Source organism: Etheostoma spectabile, chromosome 9 (assembly GCF_008692095.1).
Source record: "Etheostoma spectabile isolate EspeVRDwgs_2016 chromosome 9, UIUC_Espe_1.0, whole genome shotgun sequence".
Classification (NCBI taxonomy): domain Eukaryota; kingdom Metazoa; phylum Chordata; class Actinopteri; order Perciformes; family Percidae; genus Etheostoma; species Etheostoma spectabile.
In genome coordinates this window covers 20068898-20087971 of record NC_045741.1, presented here as the reverse complement: position 1 = coordinate 20087971, position 19074 = coordinate 20068898, and the positions used below count along the sequence as shown (strand labels likewise).

Here is a 19074-nt window from a genome sequence, read left to right as displayed (position 1 = left end):
ACACACACACACACACACACACACACACATTCTGCATAACAATGCCCTGAAAAACAGACATGCTTTTGTCATGCATTTAGGGCCTGTGAGACAGAGTGATGCAGATGAGCAGCATGAAGAGCTGACTCTCTACAATGAAGCCTTTCTGTGTTGTGTGTGGCAAAGGGGAAGTGCATGAGATCAGCATCCATAGGATTTCTGCCTGTTCTGCTCTGCTCTGCTGTGGTGGCCCTTTGGCACACTCTGTTGGAGAACAAGTGTCATTGCATCAGAGGATTAACGGTAGATACTCAGTGGAAGTGGTTTAATGAAGATTTAATGCTTCACTGAAGGATTAAATGTGATGATGCTAGCAGCTGTAAAATGTATTGGCAAGTCATCCTTTCCAAGTCTAGACACATTTTGTGGATGTCGTCATGTATTCCCCACAATCAAGGTTACAAAAATAACCAGAAAGTTAATAGAAACTTCAAAAACAAGGAAAAAAAATACTAGCAGCTCACAGATGCTTTAACATAATATTTCATACTATATCATTTTAAGTTTTATTTGTCTTATGTAGGTTAACACAGGGTCAATGGAAATGTATTTGACGAGAGAACGGATCAGCTCAGCAATAAAAGAACTAGTTGCCGCAATAAGAGCACGCATATAAAAGACAAAATCAGATAAAATGACAATAATAAGATATAATTACAAAATAAGATAAAATGACAATAAAATGTAAGATAAGACGGGATTGTGTGTAAAATTAAGTTTATCCAACATTATTTCACAAATGTAATAAGAAAAAGGAATGGGATATGGGATATGACAGAATGGAGTGAGTTAAATAGAGGATAGATATAAAACATGAATATATGTATAGCCTATGTATATATTACATGTGACTACAGTCACAGAACTGTGTGATGTCACATCAATCTCAGCTGTGACCTTATATGGTAGCCAGGCAAACAAGCCTAGATAGAACTAATGTTAACATTTTACTGTAATTCGCTCAAGGAAAGAAATTAAATCACATTATCAGAGAAGATATTTGAAAACTGAATTTCTATTTGCGAATGTGCTCCTCTTTCAAATTTTGTGTGGTAGCTTAACTTAAACATTTTAAGTCTAAGCTTATTTAAAAAAATTAGCACTATGAATCGTAAGATCGAAATCAATGAGGTTAACACCATTATTCATTCATAATATTGCAGAAATATTAAAAGGTCTGTTCAATTTAGAATGTCCACTGTAGCTGATATTCAATGTTTGTACAATTGTTCCTTAACATATGAAGATTCATTATCCTGCAATAACATGCAGAATAATTAGGATTAAACATCACATAGCTTGCCTAGGGATTGTGCGTATTTTTCATAGATTACTTTGCATTAAGAATATGCCTGTGTTCTAGTGGTATGTGTACATTTGCTGGTGTTTAGTTGCATATTATGTGCCTGTCAGACCCTCTCCTCATTCCTGAGGGATTACATGACACCAAGGTCCAATGCTTCTATAGAGACAGTGTTCGCTGCCTCCTGTACAGAGAACCAGTACACCTCTGGGAGGTGGGGGCAGGTTGTCAAAAGCACAAGCACAGCTTGCCTCACTTTATCACCCTGACTCTTTGTTGTCGCTCTCCCCCTCTGTGCTGATCTCATTCCAGTCTCTGTCCTCTCCAGAATCAATGTCTTGCGCTTACCACAGGCAGACCAAGAGGGTGACAGTGAAGACCACTGAGTTATCGAGTTATGTGATTGAATTGTTTCCCGTTCTAATTTGTCCAGAGGATGCTGAATCGATAGGGTTACTTTTCAAGTCAGCGCAAGTGCATATCTACTGTTGTGCATATACTGTATGTGTACATGTATTACCTACAGGCGTATTTGTGGTTGTATGGATGGTAAAGATTGGTAGAGAGGAAATGGACTTTTCAGTATATTTTCACCACTAGAGGCTGCTGTTGATCTCTGTATAAAATGCAGAAGAGGCACCAAAAGCCTGTACCAGATTTGGCATAACTGGTGTTATCTATGATTTTTTTTTTTTGAATCAAAGTTATTTAAAAATTAAATTGTGAACAGGGTGAATCAAGATCCCAATTTTATAAAGATTAATTTTGCAGGCCTACCAGAAACGGAATTTTAACCCCGATATTTTCATTTTACAACGTGGGCCCTGGAGGTAACAAGTCTCCACTGGTTTTCTGACCACGGTCGGAAACGAAGCAATGAGGAAAGATTAACACATTGAACATTTTATATTAAACAACTTAGGCCAACGTGCGCTTGTTGCCCTGTGTGCACTGGTGTGCTCATCTGTTGACATTTCCGAATGCCTTCCTTCAGTTCCCTAATAAAAAATAAAAAAATCCACACAAACAAACGTACATGTGTCATTTCAATCAGGAGAGAAATGTTTGCAGATATGCAATAAGGTTTATTGTACAGTTCAATAAAATGTACAAAGTCTTTGGCAATTAGACTCCATCGCTATATGAATATTTCGTATGCATAGGGGTAGATAGACCATCAGACCCCCCAATGGAATCTAGACACTGGTGGTGGTGACGAAGGAGCCCTGACCGGTCAGTTGGAGTAGATGACTGGATGTGGACTGCAACGACAGCTGAATAGCAAAGGGAAAAACTGATTATTTAAAGCAGGGTTATGACTCCGTGATTGGCCCTTGCCATTTGTTTACAATTCTGATTGGTTTAGCAGGAAGGTGAACGCCTCAACAGCTGAGTCAAGTTGGGTAGAACATTGATTAAGAGTTAGGTCTTCCTGAAAGGATTTACACTGAGATACGTTTCAATCAGGAGAGACTAGTTGCAGATATGCAACAGTTATACATGCGTGATGAAGGAGTGCATTGATTAAAAGTTAGGTCTTCATGAAAGAATTTACGCTGAGCTACATTTGCATGAGAAAAAAATTAGATTTTAACTATGTCGAGCTCCCAATCAGCACTTTAACCCACATGCACTAATCTCTCTTAAAGGAGCCGCAGCACCATTTTACAATAAAGGCCATATCACGCTGATGTGACCGAGCCTGACCCAACCCCGAACATCATTTCTAAATATTGGTCCGAACCCGGACCGGCCCATCAGGTCCCGTTGGGCTTGGTTTGGGTATCTGCACTCTACCTTGTATGCATTGGATGCAGGGTTGTTAATCATCTCAAGACCATCTTGCATCTCCTTGCAGACTCCTCATTAAATTGGATCATTGTTGACTCAAAATTGAGCAGCTACATGCACTATATCTTTGACTTGCGAGGATCATGAGCAGCTGGATTTGTCCAAGCATGCTGTAATTGTATGGCTTGCCAATCCATCACTGGACAGAGTTACACAGATTCATACACCACAGGCAGTTTGCAGTCTCCAGTCCACCTGAATGCTGCTTTGTCTTTGAAAATATGAGGAATCTTAAACACTTTATTTTATTCAGTTCTTTTCTACTGGTTACATCACTCAGAATTATTTTTTTAACAACTATTTGAGACTCAGGCTTGCAAAAAATAATAGATTGGTGGCACAATGCTGAACAAGTGACATCTTTTTGGTCTATGTTTATTTGAAGTAGAAGAATGGTGTCCACAGTGACATAAGGAGAACATTCAAACCCCACACAAAGAAGACTAAGACTCAAGCATAGTTCCCTCTTGCAGTGAGGCAACAGCACTAACCACTGAGTCACTATACTGCCCCCGCCAACAAAAAATTAAATGTGACAGTGCATCTCAGCAATGGTTGATTACCCCCAAAAGTGGTTTGAAGACACACTCTCAGACCACAGCCAAACAATAACAGAATTTGGCTGATAACTGGTGTTAATTTCCCACACCACTTCATAGCCTGAAGCATCATTTTAACAAACCACTGTAAAGATGCCAGCTGTTTGAATGAAGTGACCTCTCAGCTGTACAATAAAACCCAGCTGGCCCAAGCATCAGACACAATGAGATTCTGCAAACCCTTTACCTGACAATCACATTATTTCACAATGGTTCCACGGAATACCAATTAGTCCAGCGGACGTCACACAGCTTTAGATTATTATCTTAGTAGTACTGCAGTGTCAGAGCTGTACAGAGCTCTCACTGAACTGTTACGCTCTGTGTCAGATTGACTGATGTAGCTTGTGATAGGCCTGTGTGCTGCTGTTGCTGCTGTGTTACATCAAAAGCATGTCCAATACACACAGATCCACAGTGTGCACTGTAGTCACCCTCAGAGCAGTCAGCCTACAACTACCGTTTGGCTGCTGTAAAATATATTTTTTCTTCTCTTCTACAGGCATTCCTTTCCATCCCTCTGTCCACTCCTCCCTCCCTCTCTCCTCTTGTGGCTGTAAATAAGCTGGGGCTGTGTAGACCCTTGAGAGGCCCTTCCCCTCCCACTCTTCCCCACCACTGTGCCCCCCTTCTAACTCCCCTGCCCACTCAGACTCTGCTGCTGCTGTTTATATTGCTGAAAGGCGCCAGGGAGATGCTCAGATGATCCATTGGGCCATCCTGAACCACATCGTCCATACAGCTCAAGGCAGGGAAGACTAACCACTGCGAGTGTGACAGAGCCCTTGGAGGGTGCTGTGAGTACCCTGTGAGGCCCGCACTCCCGCCAAGCCTGGCAGGAAGCTTGGCTTGCCCATTTACTTCTCCAGCCCCTGAGATGCCATCCCCTCCCAATGAAGGAGGTGAGTAAGAGAGGTCCAACTCTCTCAGGACGGACAGGGGTATTCTGTTAGATGGTTAGTTGGCTTGCATATTCTTTACAGGTACTGTACCTGCCCGCCATAATCCATACGTTTCTGAAGCACACACACACATAAATATATGCACACACGCACACTGCATGTGTATGTTATGTGTTAGATAAATGGTGCTGTAGATGTCTGGTTCAATGTTTGTGTTGTGGATTATGTGTTAATATGCCTGTACTGTATAACAAATTGCCTCTTAGGGACATTAAAGTTTTGTAAGTCATACGCACACACACACACACACACTATACACATTATGAAGAATCATGATGCATACAGCTATAGCAAACTAGATTCCTAATTCAGTTACACCCTAGCCCCATAAACAGGCCCCACTAAATTCCCTGCAGATGTAAGTAAAATATATTATAAAACTCCAGCAACTCCGGCTCCCCTCCCAGTCTGGAGCACAAGCTGTGACTGTATCTAGTGTTGTTGTACAGTATGTTGTCTCTTCCTCCAGAGAATCAAGGAGCGTCCCCCGTGAACGGGCCATCTGTGGGCTCGTACCGGAGCAGTGGGAAGAGAAAAGTGAGCACCAAAAAGAAGAAAGGCACTATCACCGCCAATGTCACTGCCACCAAATATGAGATTGGTATGATAATCTATTTCAAATGATATTAACGCTTTTGAAATCACAATAGCCACAATATTAAATAAAAATGTTTATTGAAAATTTTAAAATAAAAACAGGTTTAAAAAAGGAAGTAAAGCATACATATACACTGCAGACATGTCAGTTCACAAAGATATGTTTTGAATAGAGAGTTCATCTTAATGACGAAGCTAGTGTTGGATGAAAAGAAGCTTTCTTTGAGATGGGTGATGATGAAACCCTTTCATTGATGTACATTATCCTAGTTTTGATGTTTTTTTGTCAGAAAACAAGACAAGTTGCCTAAACTGTCTTAGCAGTCGTGTTTGTGGTTGTAGCCTAAAATGTAGGATTAGTGTAACTTAACTAACCAACTTAAGTTATTCTTTTTTCAGGTTATTACTTATAGACATGTTGAATATGCTATTAATATTGATGACTACATAGTTAATTATTATTTTCCTGGTAAGCTAATTTTATGTCAGAGCTAGCTACATTGTGTATACTCAGCCTTTACTACAGAGCCTCAGGTTTCAAGCATGTGAATTAATATTTATATTTTCCTCATTTAAATTTCACGAGGGAGCAAAACCAACATTTGGGTGGTCAGGATTAATGTACTGTGACACAGTGAACTGTATATTAACTTTGGAAAAAGCCCTCAGTATGGCTCAGTCAGTCCCTCAAAACAGCAAAACTAAATCACCATGTTTTTAAATGTCTCAACAATAAAACAATACACTACAGATTTTATTCCCAATAATAAAATCTAATTTGCTGTGGTGGGAATGTTTCAAGGAGGCCGTTGTTATTTAATGTCTTAAATTAAACTTAATAGAGTTGCAGCAACAGTTCACACATAGACAGCTCAGCCTTACATACATACATAAATCTTTATTGAGGTAATTTAACTTGGCAGTACAGTTTTTTGAGAAGGGCAAACAGAAGCATAGTAAGCACTCCTCACATGGTCAGTATATGCCAGTGTGGCAGTACAGCTCTCAGGGGTGAACTACAACCTATGAAACTAAGGAGTCAGCAGCAGCAAGTAGAAGTTGGGGGCTGCCCGGATCCTGTAGGTAGATGAGAGTCGAGCTGTGAGTCAGTTTGCTTGCTGTGACGAGACCCTCACAGTGGCCATTCTGAGAGTAGTGCAGGGCTATTTTGAAGGAAAATTAACTCTAAGGGCCAGATGGATGGCTCGTTTTTGCTGTTACCGTTTTTTGCAGCTGTCTTTTTTGTTTTAGAATTGATGGTATTACAGATACAGGTCAAAGGTCAGGGAATATGGTGTTGGAAATTTACTTTACACCCACTGAGAAGGGAATGTACACTCTGGCCCGTAGGATGCCTGTTTGGTGAGATGTGTAGGAAAAGATTGATCATAATTTTGTACTCAAAGGCCCTACTGGTAACTGTAAACCCTCCCTGTTCCAGTTAACTAAACTCTGTTAGCCTCTACCAATGTTAACAGATGGATGAAGTTACATCAGAAACACCTTTTTCCCATTCATGTGTCATCATGCCACATTAGGCAAGCCTTCTCCAGGTTTGTGAAAGCTTTCAAGAAATTAATTAATGCCTCTTTTCGTTAGGGCATATGAATTTTTCATTACTAACTGAATAATGAATAGTTGTCGGATTAATGTCCAAATGGGCTTGCCACCTATCTCTCATACTATTGGGTTTCCATTGGGATTTAAATGCATTACAGACAATTAATTTATCTTTTTGAAGAGAGGTATTACGATTGGCTGCTCTGCAACCATTCCATAAATGGCAAATATTGCTGTGAGCTTTTTTGATCTATCATCTCCCGGATTCATTTTTCTCTTTATGTATGGTAAAACAGAAATGAAGTCCAGCAACATGTTTAAATGAAATATTAATCTAAAAAGTAAAAAAAATATATGTAAATTGTGGGTCCAGGTCACATCTTGCTCTAATTTTGCATCTAAAACAGTAAGTTACTTTGCGATCATGAAAATGTATTGAAAATGACTGCATAGTTCATTTTAATAATGGAATACGATCTAATGTGAGTCTTTTCCCCCAGTTCGTATAGTCATCAAAGAAGTGGACTACATCAAGACCCGGGAAGATGACGAGACCGCCAACCTCATCTGGAATGACTCGGCCGTGCAGCATGAGAAAATTGCAGAGCTCAGGAATTATCAGGTACACTGCATCGCTACCATGTCAACTCAGCCCACCTTGTTCATTGGCTCCGTAGCCTAGAGGTTAGACAAGAGAGCTTAAGAATAAGGTTGTCAGATCTAATTGCTGTACTGAACAGGATAAAATGGATCTTAACCTTTACAGTATGCTCCAATAAAGCTGCTCAGTGGCTAGCAGCCAAAGACCATGATACTGATCAGCTCCCAGTGGATGTATGTAACTTTGGAAGGGAAAAGTCTTGAGCAGCAGTTCTGAAAAAGATCACATGTGTTCAGCTGACTTTAAAGGTAAACCAAATGTTAGAAACAAAATAACCTGCCTCTAATGTGTGTATCACTGGTAAGGTAAGGAAGGATTTCCCCAAGGCTCTTTGAGATGCCTCTGAAATGAAACAGTGCAGTGCAACCAGAAGAAAGGGATAAAAAAAAGACAAAACTAAACTATGACAGCAACTGTAACCCTCCCATGCTTAGAGAATTTCATCTAAATAATTGTCATACAAAGAAAACTTCCTTTCCTTTAAAAACTCTTTTAGTTAGAGTTAGATAAACTGAAATGATTGTGTGCAGATTCTTCAAACTTATTACAGCACAAATTAGGGCTGCACAGTTAATCGAATTTTAATCACGATCACAATTTTGGCTTCCCAAGATCAAATAATCGTGATAATTAATCGTGATCTCAATATTTATTTAAAATAATCGTGATTATCATTTTGGCCATAATCGTGCAGCCCTAGCACAAAGCATTAGATACGTTTTTTAGACTCTACAAACCACTAAGCCTGTGGGACTTAAGGCCTTCTTCCAAGCCTTTAAATATTTTGCACTAAAATGTGAATAAATCTGACCTGAGGCCTATTCATTTGGCAAGTCATAAAAGCTTCACCAAATAACTTCCCTTGTGAGTTTTTCTGCCATGAAAAAGAGGTGTTTGCACACCGGTGATTTACCTTGCCTTAAAATACATTTTGTGTTTCTCCAGTAGAGATAAAAGGGAAAAAAAAGGAAAAAAGAGATTAGAGCAGATGGAAAGGGGATGGTATACAGAGACATTTTGGTCAGATAGAGCAGGGAAAAGAAGATTATTTTTAAAGTAGTAATAGTAAATGTTGGAATGAACTAAAATATAATAGAAAAAAGAAGATGGAAGGAAGACCCTGAACATGCCCATCTGCTTTTTCTCAGACCCTGGGAGGTAAGATGAAGACAGCAAATAGGAAAGAGGGGTGGACAGTGAGAGGGAACAACAGAGACAGATAAGAAGATTGACAGGTAGACTGACAAGTTGTGAGCAACAGGGGGTGGAGGGCAGGTTTCAGATCTCCCTGGTGATGTTGACAAGACGGGCCTAAACAATAAGGGTTGCTTTGAGGTCTGTGTACTAGTCTGAAAGTGATCTTACCTCTGTTTGACCTCCCTGTCCTGCTGACTGTACTTACTGCTCCCCCTCAGCTATGAACGTTAGCCATCCATCTTCCTGAGTGCTTATTTGATTAGACTGGGCACTAATGATCGATTAAATCACAGACTAAAAAGAGTATGGCTTGTTAGGACAGGGGCAGCAAGAGTTCAGCTAAGTAGATTGAATATTACAAATACTGTAACAGCTTAACGTGTAGCAATGTGGCTAATGTTTTCACATAGAACTGGTGATTTGCTGCCAATTGTTTTCAATTGCTCTATCGCACTGCTATGGTGTTTCATGAGATCATTTCTCAGTAGAAAAGGAGAAGTCCCTCAACAATTGGTTTTGATTTCCCATCACAAGCTACGTCGTCTCGCGGCATTGGCATAATTGTGCAATCTCTTCCGAATCCCTAATTACGTGTGTCTCGTTTGGATAATAATCACAGGATCCTTTTTCACTCTGCGTTCTTGTTTTTCCCCCCTGCTTTCTCTCTCTCCCTCTTTTAATTCTTTCCTTCTTCCGTTTAGTGATGTACTGTGAGAGTTTGCTGTCAAGTTTCAGTTCATACGAGCCTAATTAACGCCCCTGTTCAGGCTCATTTGGTCAAAGAATACAGAAAACCCAGTTTTTCCTTTACCCCCCCCCCACCCCTCTTTCAGCGCATTCAAAGCAATTCATTCAACTGTCACTGCAGGAGCTTGCGATGCAGAACCAATTACCTCGGCCCCTCGGAGTTGAGATTGATCGTTTTTTTTTCTCGCCTCTTCCCTCCCCAACCTTTTAAAGTATAAAAAAAGCCCGGTAAACTAAATAAGGGTTGAGAAAGGTCTCAGCGTCACCTTTTTGTTTTGAGTCCGTAATTGGGCATAAATGTCAGAACATTGTACGCTCACTTCAGGTTGCTGCCTTTAATGTGCTCATTTTTATGATGGGGTGGGGGTGGAACTGAGTGGCGTAATGACCCTAACAACATTATTATGTCTTCCTGTCCCTCTGCAGAGAATTAACCATTTCCCTGGCATGGGCGAAATCTGCCGGAAGGACTGCCTAGCAAGAAACATGTCCAAGTAAGTTTTCAAATGAGAATAATTTAGTTCAGTTGAGTTCAATTAAAAAACAAGAGCATTTCAATGCTCAGTGTTTAGCCAGCTGGCATTTAAGATGTTACAACTTGGTACAAATATGTGAAAGACAGGAAAATGCTAAATGAAAAGTACCAATACATGACTTTTCTAATAGTATAAAATGTGTCTTTACTGCCACACACACACCCTTCCTTTGTTCTCCAGAATGATCAAGTGCCAGCCACAAGAGTACAGCTTCATTCCCAAAACCTGGATCTTCCCCGCCGAGTACACTCAGTTCCAGAACTATGTCAAGGAGCTCCGCAGGAAACGCAAGCAGAAGACCTTTATCGTCAAACCCGCCAACGGAGCCATGGGTCATGGGTAGGTCAGAGGCTAGAAAGTTTCCCAATCTAACACACTGACTATAAGACTGACGGGGGAAGACAGTGGATAAAAGAGAAGAAGAGAGCGACAGAAGCAGAGGATAGAAAACAAGATAGTGAGTGGAAGAGAAGAAATTAGCTCCGGAGCAAATAGAGGAAAAACAAAACAAAACAAGGCAATAAGAGGTTTGTGACCCTGACATGGGTGTCTATGAAAATAACATTAGGGCCCGGACCAGATTTAGTATTTGAGCTGAGAGGGTGTGGTGAATTTCATTGTTGGCCTCATTGTCCTCGATGGTCACACTCTCCATAAATTAGGACACACACACACACACACACACACACACACACACACACACACACACACACACACACACACACACACACACACACACACACACACACACACACACACACACACACACACACACACAGACACAGTCCCTGGCTGTTACTGTAGTTCCTTCCCTGAAGGTCTCTGCATGTGATTATTGGATTCCTTTATGAGCTACCATCAGCAGAGACCAGTCAGACTAGAAAATGGACCAAGATGGCTGCTGCAGGGGACTCTGTCTCACAATAGCATCTCTTTATCAAAAGATGAGCGGCCAGTAGTACCTGAATGCATATTTCATACTTAAAATCCCATTGAGTGAGAGCCTATCTCTGGTTGTGTTATACATTTCTATGGTATGTTACCACTATCCTGATTTGGAAATTGTGAAGTAAATCAATCAAATGTAAAAATTCCAGCAATCAATACACCTGTGGCAAAGCTTCACTCCCCCTAGTCCCCTGATAATTAGTGGTAAGACGGCTTTGATCTGGCTGTGCCAATTTGTTTTTGTACGGGGTGAGCATCAGTGGCAACCAGACGGTAGTGCTACACTTGGCACTGCCCGCCCCTCAAAGTTCATATTATTTAAACTTTAACCTTGTTGCCGCTGAACTTTCAATTGTTCAATCTCTGAGATAACAGCTGAATGTGAGATAGCCAGAAGAAATTATGCATACCTCTGACGTGTCAGCACTATCCTCTGCTCCCTACCTCACGGTTTTACAGCTGATCATGTGTAGGCGGCTTAATGTGTGTAAATATGGGTGGACAAAACATTACAAACCAAAGTTTACCAAAGAGTTGAATTGACTGCCCTCTAAAAAAGTGTCAATAACACTGAACATTATAAGCATGGGTGACCGTAAGGGTGGTGTTGATTTTTAAGCTCCTTTGCTTTGAGAAGTTGGTTTTATTCATCTAGTATGAAAGCTGTCTGGCTTCTGGAGGGTTTCCAGGTACCACTGACTGAGAGATCTGGGGATGAATATTAGGAAGCTCCCTGATGAAAAAGGGACATTTAGACTTCTCTGCTCAGTCCTTCATCACAAACCACTGGATGGATGCAACAGAAGTGGCCAACAACACAAGTATCCTAAATTGTCTCTAAAATAAACCCAGTAACTGATTCTAATGTTCTATGTATGAGCCATAACCAACTCATTTGACACTCAAAACAGAATTCTACTATGATTTGACCTGCGCAAAGGTCAAGCCTGGATAGACTAAAATAAAGTGGAAATGCCAAGTGTTTTCAAGTTCAAAGATTTAAGTGTGATGGGCTTTACAAATAATTCTGTTTGATAAAATAAAACATAAAGTAAAAGGCAGGCCAGACTGTGAAATATTATGACGTGGCTAAAATACAGGGTACTTTAAAAATAATTAGTTTTTGCTTTGCAAATTGCACACAGCTCTCTTGAACACTTCGGAATACATTGAAACAGCTCAGATTGCAAAACATGTATCTGGTATTCCTTTTGACTTCTAATTCTTTGACAACCTGATCCCTGAAGTGAATATGTGAAGAAATACTTTGGAGTGCATTCATCACTGGTACCAATAGGTGGGGATATTGAAGTACAAATAGCTCAGTGTGCTTCACCTCTCCCTCTTATTCTCTTTGAATTTGTCCTTTCTGGTATAATGTGGGCATTACTTATAACTCCATGCTGCACTAAGCCCTTATTTATTAAAGAATAAAAGGCACCAAAGGCTGAATAATAGCAATACATTAAGAATATGAAAGATGATAAATTTTGCTCGACCACTCAACGGCGGGCGACTCACAAGATTAGATCTTTCTCAATTTTTTTTGCGTGGTGTGACACGGCAGGAAATTAAGTTATATCTACCCCCTGTAAAAAAAAATTCCGTTGGCCAACTAAATGAAATTATTGTTTGTGTCTGAAGCGCAGCTTGTTATAAAGGAAACAAAATAAAAGCGCGTGCAGGGCTTAAAAAAAGGCAGATACCCTCCGGTGCCAAATTAAATAGGCAGGGGAGAATGGGCCGTGATTATCTGACACCTCAGCTCATCAATCATGTCGTCTTCTCCTCAGCTACTCCTCCTTGACTAACTCACACCGTTAACCCTGTCCTCATCATTCAACTTGCTGTCTGCCTGTTAGGCAACGTCGGTCAGCCTACCATCAACTTGTACCTGCTCTTTTCTGTTCAAGCACTGTGATAAGCAGGCCAATGAAATGTTTTTCTATAATACGGCAGTATTTTACTTGGCGGGAGCAAGTGGTGATGAGGAGTGATTGATAAACCTGACAGTACCAACAATATTACACTAAGGTGGGAATACAAGCTGAGAAGATGTTAACAAACCTCTGAAGAGACGACTGCTGAACTAAGACCATAACCTGAAAGGCAATACCTGATCCCAGTCTAGGTTCACACAGGCTACAATGTAGGCTACGAGAAGTAGGGTACGGCATAGGGTACGGCGTAGGGTACGGCGTAGGGTACGGCGTAGGGTACGGCGTAGGGCACGGCGTAGGGCACGGCGTAGGGTACGGCGTCAGGTACGCTGTAGGGTACGCCGTAATGTACAGGTGAATTTGTTGGTTACATTACAACAACATAGGCCACACTGTTCCCAAGTAACTCTATGTTCTGGCTGGGATAACATAGCGGAACAATGTTTGCACTCTGGTGACTTGGCGCCACAATATCTTAATACCTCAAACTGTAGTTTTTGAACAATCAAATCCTTACATCTTGGCCACATATTGTTTTTGTGTGTGTGGTGTGTCTGTTTGCATGTGAATAATGGAGCCTTCCAGGCTGTGCATGTAACCAATTTAGGCCAAGTCCGCCTTAACTATGTGTTATAGTAAGGTCAGTCACGATGCTTGTACATAGTGGGAGATTGTTTAGGAACGACCCCTCACCCTCCCTGCACACATGCATACACCTATACATATACGGACAGACATACAGTACACACTTTGACATTCACAAAGTTTTGAAAAATATTGCACCTCACCCTCGTCTGCACAGCCACGTGGATGCACACAAACTAACACAACTCATTCTAGAGTCCAGCTAGCAGTGGCCTGCGTACTATAAGGCCTGAGTGCCAGTGACATGAGACCAAAGCAAAGGAATTAGAGTGGAGGTCAAAACAGAGCGCGATGTCTGCTCATATTAATCCACAAAAAAGACCCTGCTACAACATTTGATGCACTGTGCCATTCAGACATTGCAGAGTTTGGCTTCAGAAAATCAAAATGTTCTCCAGATGCTCGCAGAGTATTTCTCAGACAAAACAGCATTTGGGTTGTACCAGTTTTTTGTACATTTTTTTTTTTTAACAGTTTTATTTAGATGACCAGGTAATAAGTAACACAGGTTTTGGAACATTCAATGCCCCTCAGAGCCAAACAGCTTGTCCTGCCAAAGCCAGCCTTGAGGCATGCTGAGCACACACATTTCCATATGCTTTCATTGAAGGTTCTGTAGCAGTGGAAGGTCACATAAATACCACAATGGCTCTGACCCTTTCACTCCTAAAGGCTGAACGTTTTCAGTGTAAATGTAAGAGTCATTCCATGCTCACGGACACATCTTCTCCATCTGATTGCATCTATTGCTCTTCACACAGTACTTGTACTTTTTATCCAGTGCTTTGAAAAATAAAACCCGGCCAAAGTTCATCTTATGATTTGAAGATTGAAAGTATCAAGGCAGATGTGGCACCCCAGTAATATGTCCCCAACTTTTCATGATGATTTAATATGAAATATTGCATTAAACCCATACAATCTGTATACTATTTGGATACATTTTTTTTGTTGCTTCAACAGATATATAAGACAGTGCCACTGTCATCAGTCATGTTCATGGTCCCTGCTATGCTGCCATCTATCATTTTTTTTAATTATCTTTTTTGTCTTTACTATGCCATATTTTATTAGGCTGCTGATGACACCCCAATTTCCCCCCGAGGATTAATAAAATTTCTGTCTATGCAGGATCTCGCTTATCCGTAACTGTGAGAAGCTGCCAGCCCAGGAACACTTTATTGTTCAGGAGTACCTGGACAAGCCCTTCCTGATGGAGGGCTACAAGTTTGACCTACGCATCTACATCCTCGTCACTTCCTGTGACCCACTTCGCATTTTTCTCTACAATGACGGACTGGTACGCATGGGCACAGAGAAGTACCATGCACCCAGTGAGGCCAATCTGGTGAGTCACAGACAATAATACTACTACTAATAAAGATAATTTATGTGTGTAGGAATTTTCAGAGTAAAGATACAAAGTGTTTCACAAAGCTGAGCATTGACTTGGAAATGCACAAATGGACGTAGACACACACCTTGTAACTTATACCAGGACATGCATCTTTATCTGTGTGCCATCTGTGCACAAGGTCAATTTAATGAGTTGTAGATATACACACAACTGTTCATGGATTTATATTAGAAAGTACGTACAGGTAACTAGTGTATGACCAATCAGGCGAGTCAGAAATGCCCTACAGACAGATAGTAGGAGTAGATTCACAGTGTATTTGCCATGCATATCTCCTGTAATATCAGGCCGATTATATTTGCCTTGAGGTTCTGCACTTTCTGAAGCACAGTCTGTTGCTGATGATGGGATGTGCACACACACACAAACACAGGCACGCACACGCACACGTGCACAAACACAAACACACGCAGAGCTTCATATGAAGCGTGATGCTTATCTACAATATGAACACACGCTCAGCTAGGCATGCTGGACCCCTCCTGTGACACAAATGTGTATTGTCTTACCCAATCTTTGACACATGATGGAGTGAGTCATGCCATATAGATGGATGTTCAATCCCACAGAGAGTGGCTCCCAGACAGCCATCATGGGCTGATACAGCCTCCGGTCACAGCGTTATTACCTTGTAGGCTAAGGACAAGGATGTATTGTCTTCAACTGTGAGAGATAGTGTTTCAAGAGAGAGATACTACAAGGGTTACACAATGGCTCATTATAATCAACCACTCAATGCATTTTAGCCATGCTCTGTTGGAACTACTGTATGGGGCCTGATGGCTTTGACTTCTCTTATAACTGAGTGCTTGAGATTTTGTTGATCTATAAATGTAAGCTTGTTCTGCTGTTGAACTCATTTCCTATCAAAGAGTATAAGAACCATTTTTAGAATAGAGCAAATTCCTATATAGCACAGCGAACTGTTCTTTACTTTTCTTACGGCAACATTTCTTAGTCATTTAGTTGTTGCCAAGGGACACATTTGTGATGTTTTTGCTTTTTCCTTTATTCTTGTCTACCCATATTACTTAGGAGAACGTGGGTATGTGCACTGTGGGGATAAAATCAACAACCTTGAGGATGTTGTTTGCTGTGGTGATTATCATCACTGACAAAGGTATAATTACACTAAAGAGCACTGGCACAGGTACCACAGCTATTTAAGTACAACATACAGTGTATATCTCAATCTACTATTGCACTTGCTCCAGGTTTTTGTTGCCATAAGCATTAGATTGTGATTGTCCTGGACAACTCTCAGCTATAAATGCATCTAACTGGAAGCAGGAAGCAGGTAAAAAAGCTACATTTATTCATCAGCTCAGTAAATAAAGGAATTCAAGAAAAGAAAGATTTTTATGCAACAACAAACAAAATATGCCATCTGGTGCAAATATGATCTGCTGTTGCTATGACATTCGATTGTGAACGTTGTCAGAGCTTGAAGAAGACGTTTACTTGTTTTAGTACACCACAGACCTTTGACTCAGCAATCTATCACATCTGGTCAAATTGTTATTAGATAAGCTGTATTTTTCTGTAAAAGGACCAGGGCTTTTTTGTTTAATGATTTAGATGATGGAATATTCAACCTCTAAAATCAGACCTATTTCCCTCAGATCTGTGTTTCCATGTAAGAGCAATCCAATGTAATAATTAAATAAAGCTATAAATCTTGAGCCAGAGACAGCTATGAACATGCTCATTGATAAAGTTACACAAGGTTTTGTGTTACATGTTAACACATAACATCCCAACTCCCCTTTGTCTCCACAGAGCCAGCTCTACATGCATTTGACCAACTACTCAGTCAACAAACACAATGAGAACTTTGAGCGAGACGAGACAGTGGACAAAGGCAGTAAGAGGTCCATCAGTTGGTTCACTGAGTTCCTGCGCACCAACGACTACGATGTGGCCAAGTTCTGGGGAGACGTCTCTGTACGTGGGTAGTCCACCCGAACAGACACAAACACAGAAACACAGTTAAATGCAGACATATCGCGCCGGATGTGTACTTCCACAAAGGATGTGCGGAATGATAACCACACACCACAAATGCAAACAACGCATGCATGCAGCCGTAAGTGTAATCTGTAAGCGTAGACTCATACTGTATACAGATGCTCTTGCTACTAACCAACACACCTTGCACAAAGAAGACAAGCTGACCCGCAAAAGGTTTGATATGATTTTTTCTGACAGTAATTCTGTGAGCTTCAGAGCTTTGTTTAACTCCAGGAAGAGCTCAGTGAAAACATCATTCCAGGAGGTTGAGCTCTTCCTATCTGCCACTACTCTCAACTCATCCAAACAGCTTTAACTCGTTCTCGGTTTTTCATCAAAGTCCTTTATACCTCCTGTTCCTGATTCATTCAATTTTGGAACTTATACCCATGCATCACATCTCATCATATTCCCCCTGTCTTTATGTTACTACTCTTTTAGTCACTCCTTTCTTTCTTTTCTTCCTTGTTCTGTTTATGTTCTTTTCTTTTTCATTCTTGTTGACCTTGACTTTTTGTCCTGCTGTCCAATGTCATTTGGCTTGTATGGCCCGTCAGTGCTTGTTCTCATGCTACAAGCGTTTAACTTCAAAATCAAATCCCACTGGTTCTTATATTTGCAAGGCAAGCTTTTATTTCTTCTTTTCATTAGCGTTCACTTTTCTTAACGTTCATGTTGAACAAAGTGACTTTTAAGACGGTTGTAAGTCTGTTGTCCTTTAAGTTCTTGTTTCAGGATAGTTTCCTTTTCTTTATTCTCCGCTCTTATCCATCTTTTGTAATTTCTCTATAGGCTCCATTTTGTCAAGGCGATTTAGTTCAATTTTTCCACTTCTCTTTACTTCAGTTCCTTTTTATCTCATCTTTCTTGTCTCTCAGTGGTATACCAGAGTGTCAGCCAGAACGTCCCCTCTCTCACCATTTTTGTATGTGCCCTTTCCTCAGAAGTTGCACTACTTTGGTGTTAGTGCTGTCCGTTTGCACTTGCACACTGTGTTTTGTTTCAACTCTGTATTTATGCTCTTGCTCACTCTCCTCTCTCCCTCTCTTTTCATCTCTCCTCTTACATTTTGGTCCTGTACAGACCATGCAGGCTGCCTTGACTTTTCCCGCCAACGGTCACGGTCAGAGTCAGAGTTTGTTTGCCAAAAGATTGTCTGTGGGGGTTAAGAATATTGTGTATGTGTTTTTCCCTTTATGTTTTACTATCTCTTTCATATTAAGGCAACATTGATGTGCAGTATGGGGCAGAGTGTCCATGGTTTGACCAACAAAGCCGGAGCTTTTGTATGTGGGTGTAATTTTGAGAGAGATGCCTGGCCACAGGCTAGTTATAGAGGCCATACCGCTTTCTCTGTACCCAGCAGTGAGACTGGACAGAGAAAACTGCAGGCCAGCAGCACTGTGTACAGTTTGACTGGTGAAGGGAAGCATAGTGCAGATGGTGATGGTGTGTGTGTGTGTGTGTGTGTGTGTGTGTGTGTGTGTGTGTCAGAGTGGGCATGTAGTAGTCAGTACAATGCAATAGTGACAACTTGTCCACTCGGAAGGTACCATTATAATCACATTAATACATTTGATCCATTGATTTTTTGGTGGACTTTCCGAAACAATAAAGGTTGCACCTTTTTATGCAACTTTCAAAAAAAATGTGATAATCTTTGTCCTACAGGGCTTTATAAAATAATTTTTATAAAATATATATCTTTTTCTTGTGCATAAACGTATATTGACAGAACAATATCTCACTTTAGTGAATGACAATAACATTTGGCACGTTATTCCAACCAGCAGAAGCTTTTTAACTGCTTTTTATCAGTTAGTTAGTTTGATGTACTTTTATTTGTACTAAAAGTATGTAAATTTACTAACAAACTTTGCTTAATCCTGCCTGTTTTTTAAACATCAGCCATCCTGCTGTCTCTACTACTCTGAGATAGAAAGAGAAGTGATGCTATTAAAACAGAGATGAGATAAATTAATCAAATATGCATACATAAAGTAGCTACAGTAATATACAAATGTATGCAGGGAAAAAGTTAAAATAATTCAAGGAGGCTTAT

At 40.6% G+C, this 19074-nt stretch overlaps 1 protein-coding gene across 6 annotated transcripts in view; it reads left to right on the top strand.

The window, feature by feature from the left end:
• The window catches only part of ttll7 (tubulin tyrosine ligase-like family, member 7), a 68099-nt gene that overhangs the window by 2821 nt on the left and 46204 nt on the right, over positions 1-19074 (top strand). For all 6 annotated transcript variants that reach the window (XM_032525847.1, XM_032525851.1, XM_032525850.1 and 3 more), the window contains exons 2-8: positions 4295-4694; positions 5224-5355; positions 7412-7533; positions 9943-10010; positions 10233-10391; positions 14717-14933; positions 16782-16946. In XM_032525847.1, the coding sequence (XP_032381738.1) occupies positions 4670-4694; positions 5224-5355; positions 7412-7533; positions 9943-10010; positions 10233-10391; positions 14717-14933; positions 16782-16946 (888 nt within the window). In that variant the 5' untranslated portion in view covers positions 4295-4669. The remainder of the gene's footprint in view (positions 1-4294; positions 4695-5223; positions 5356-7411; positions 7534-9942; positions 10011-10232; positions 10392-14716; positions 14934-16781; positions 16947-19074) is intronic.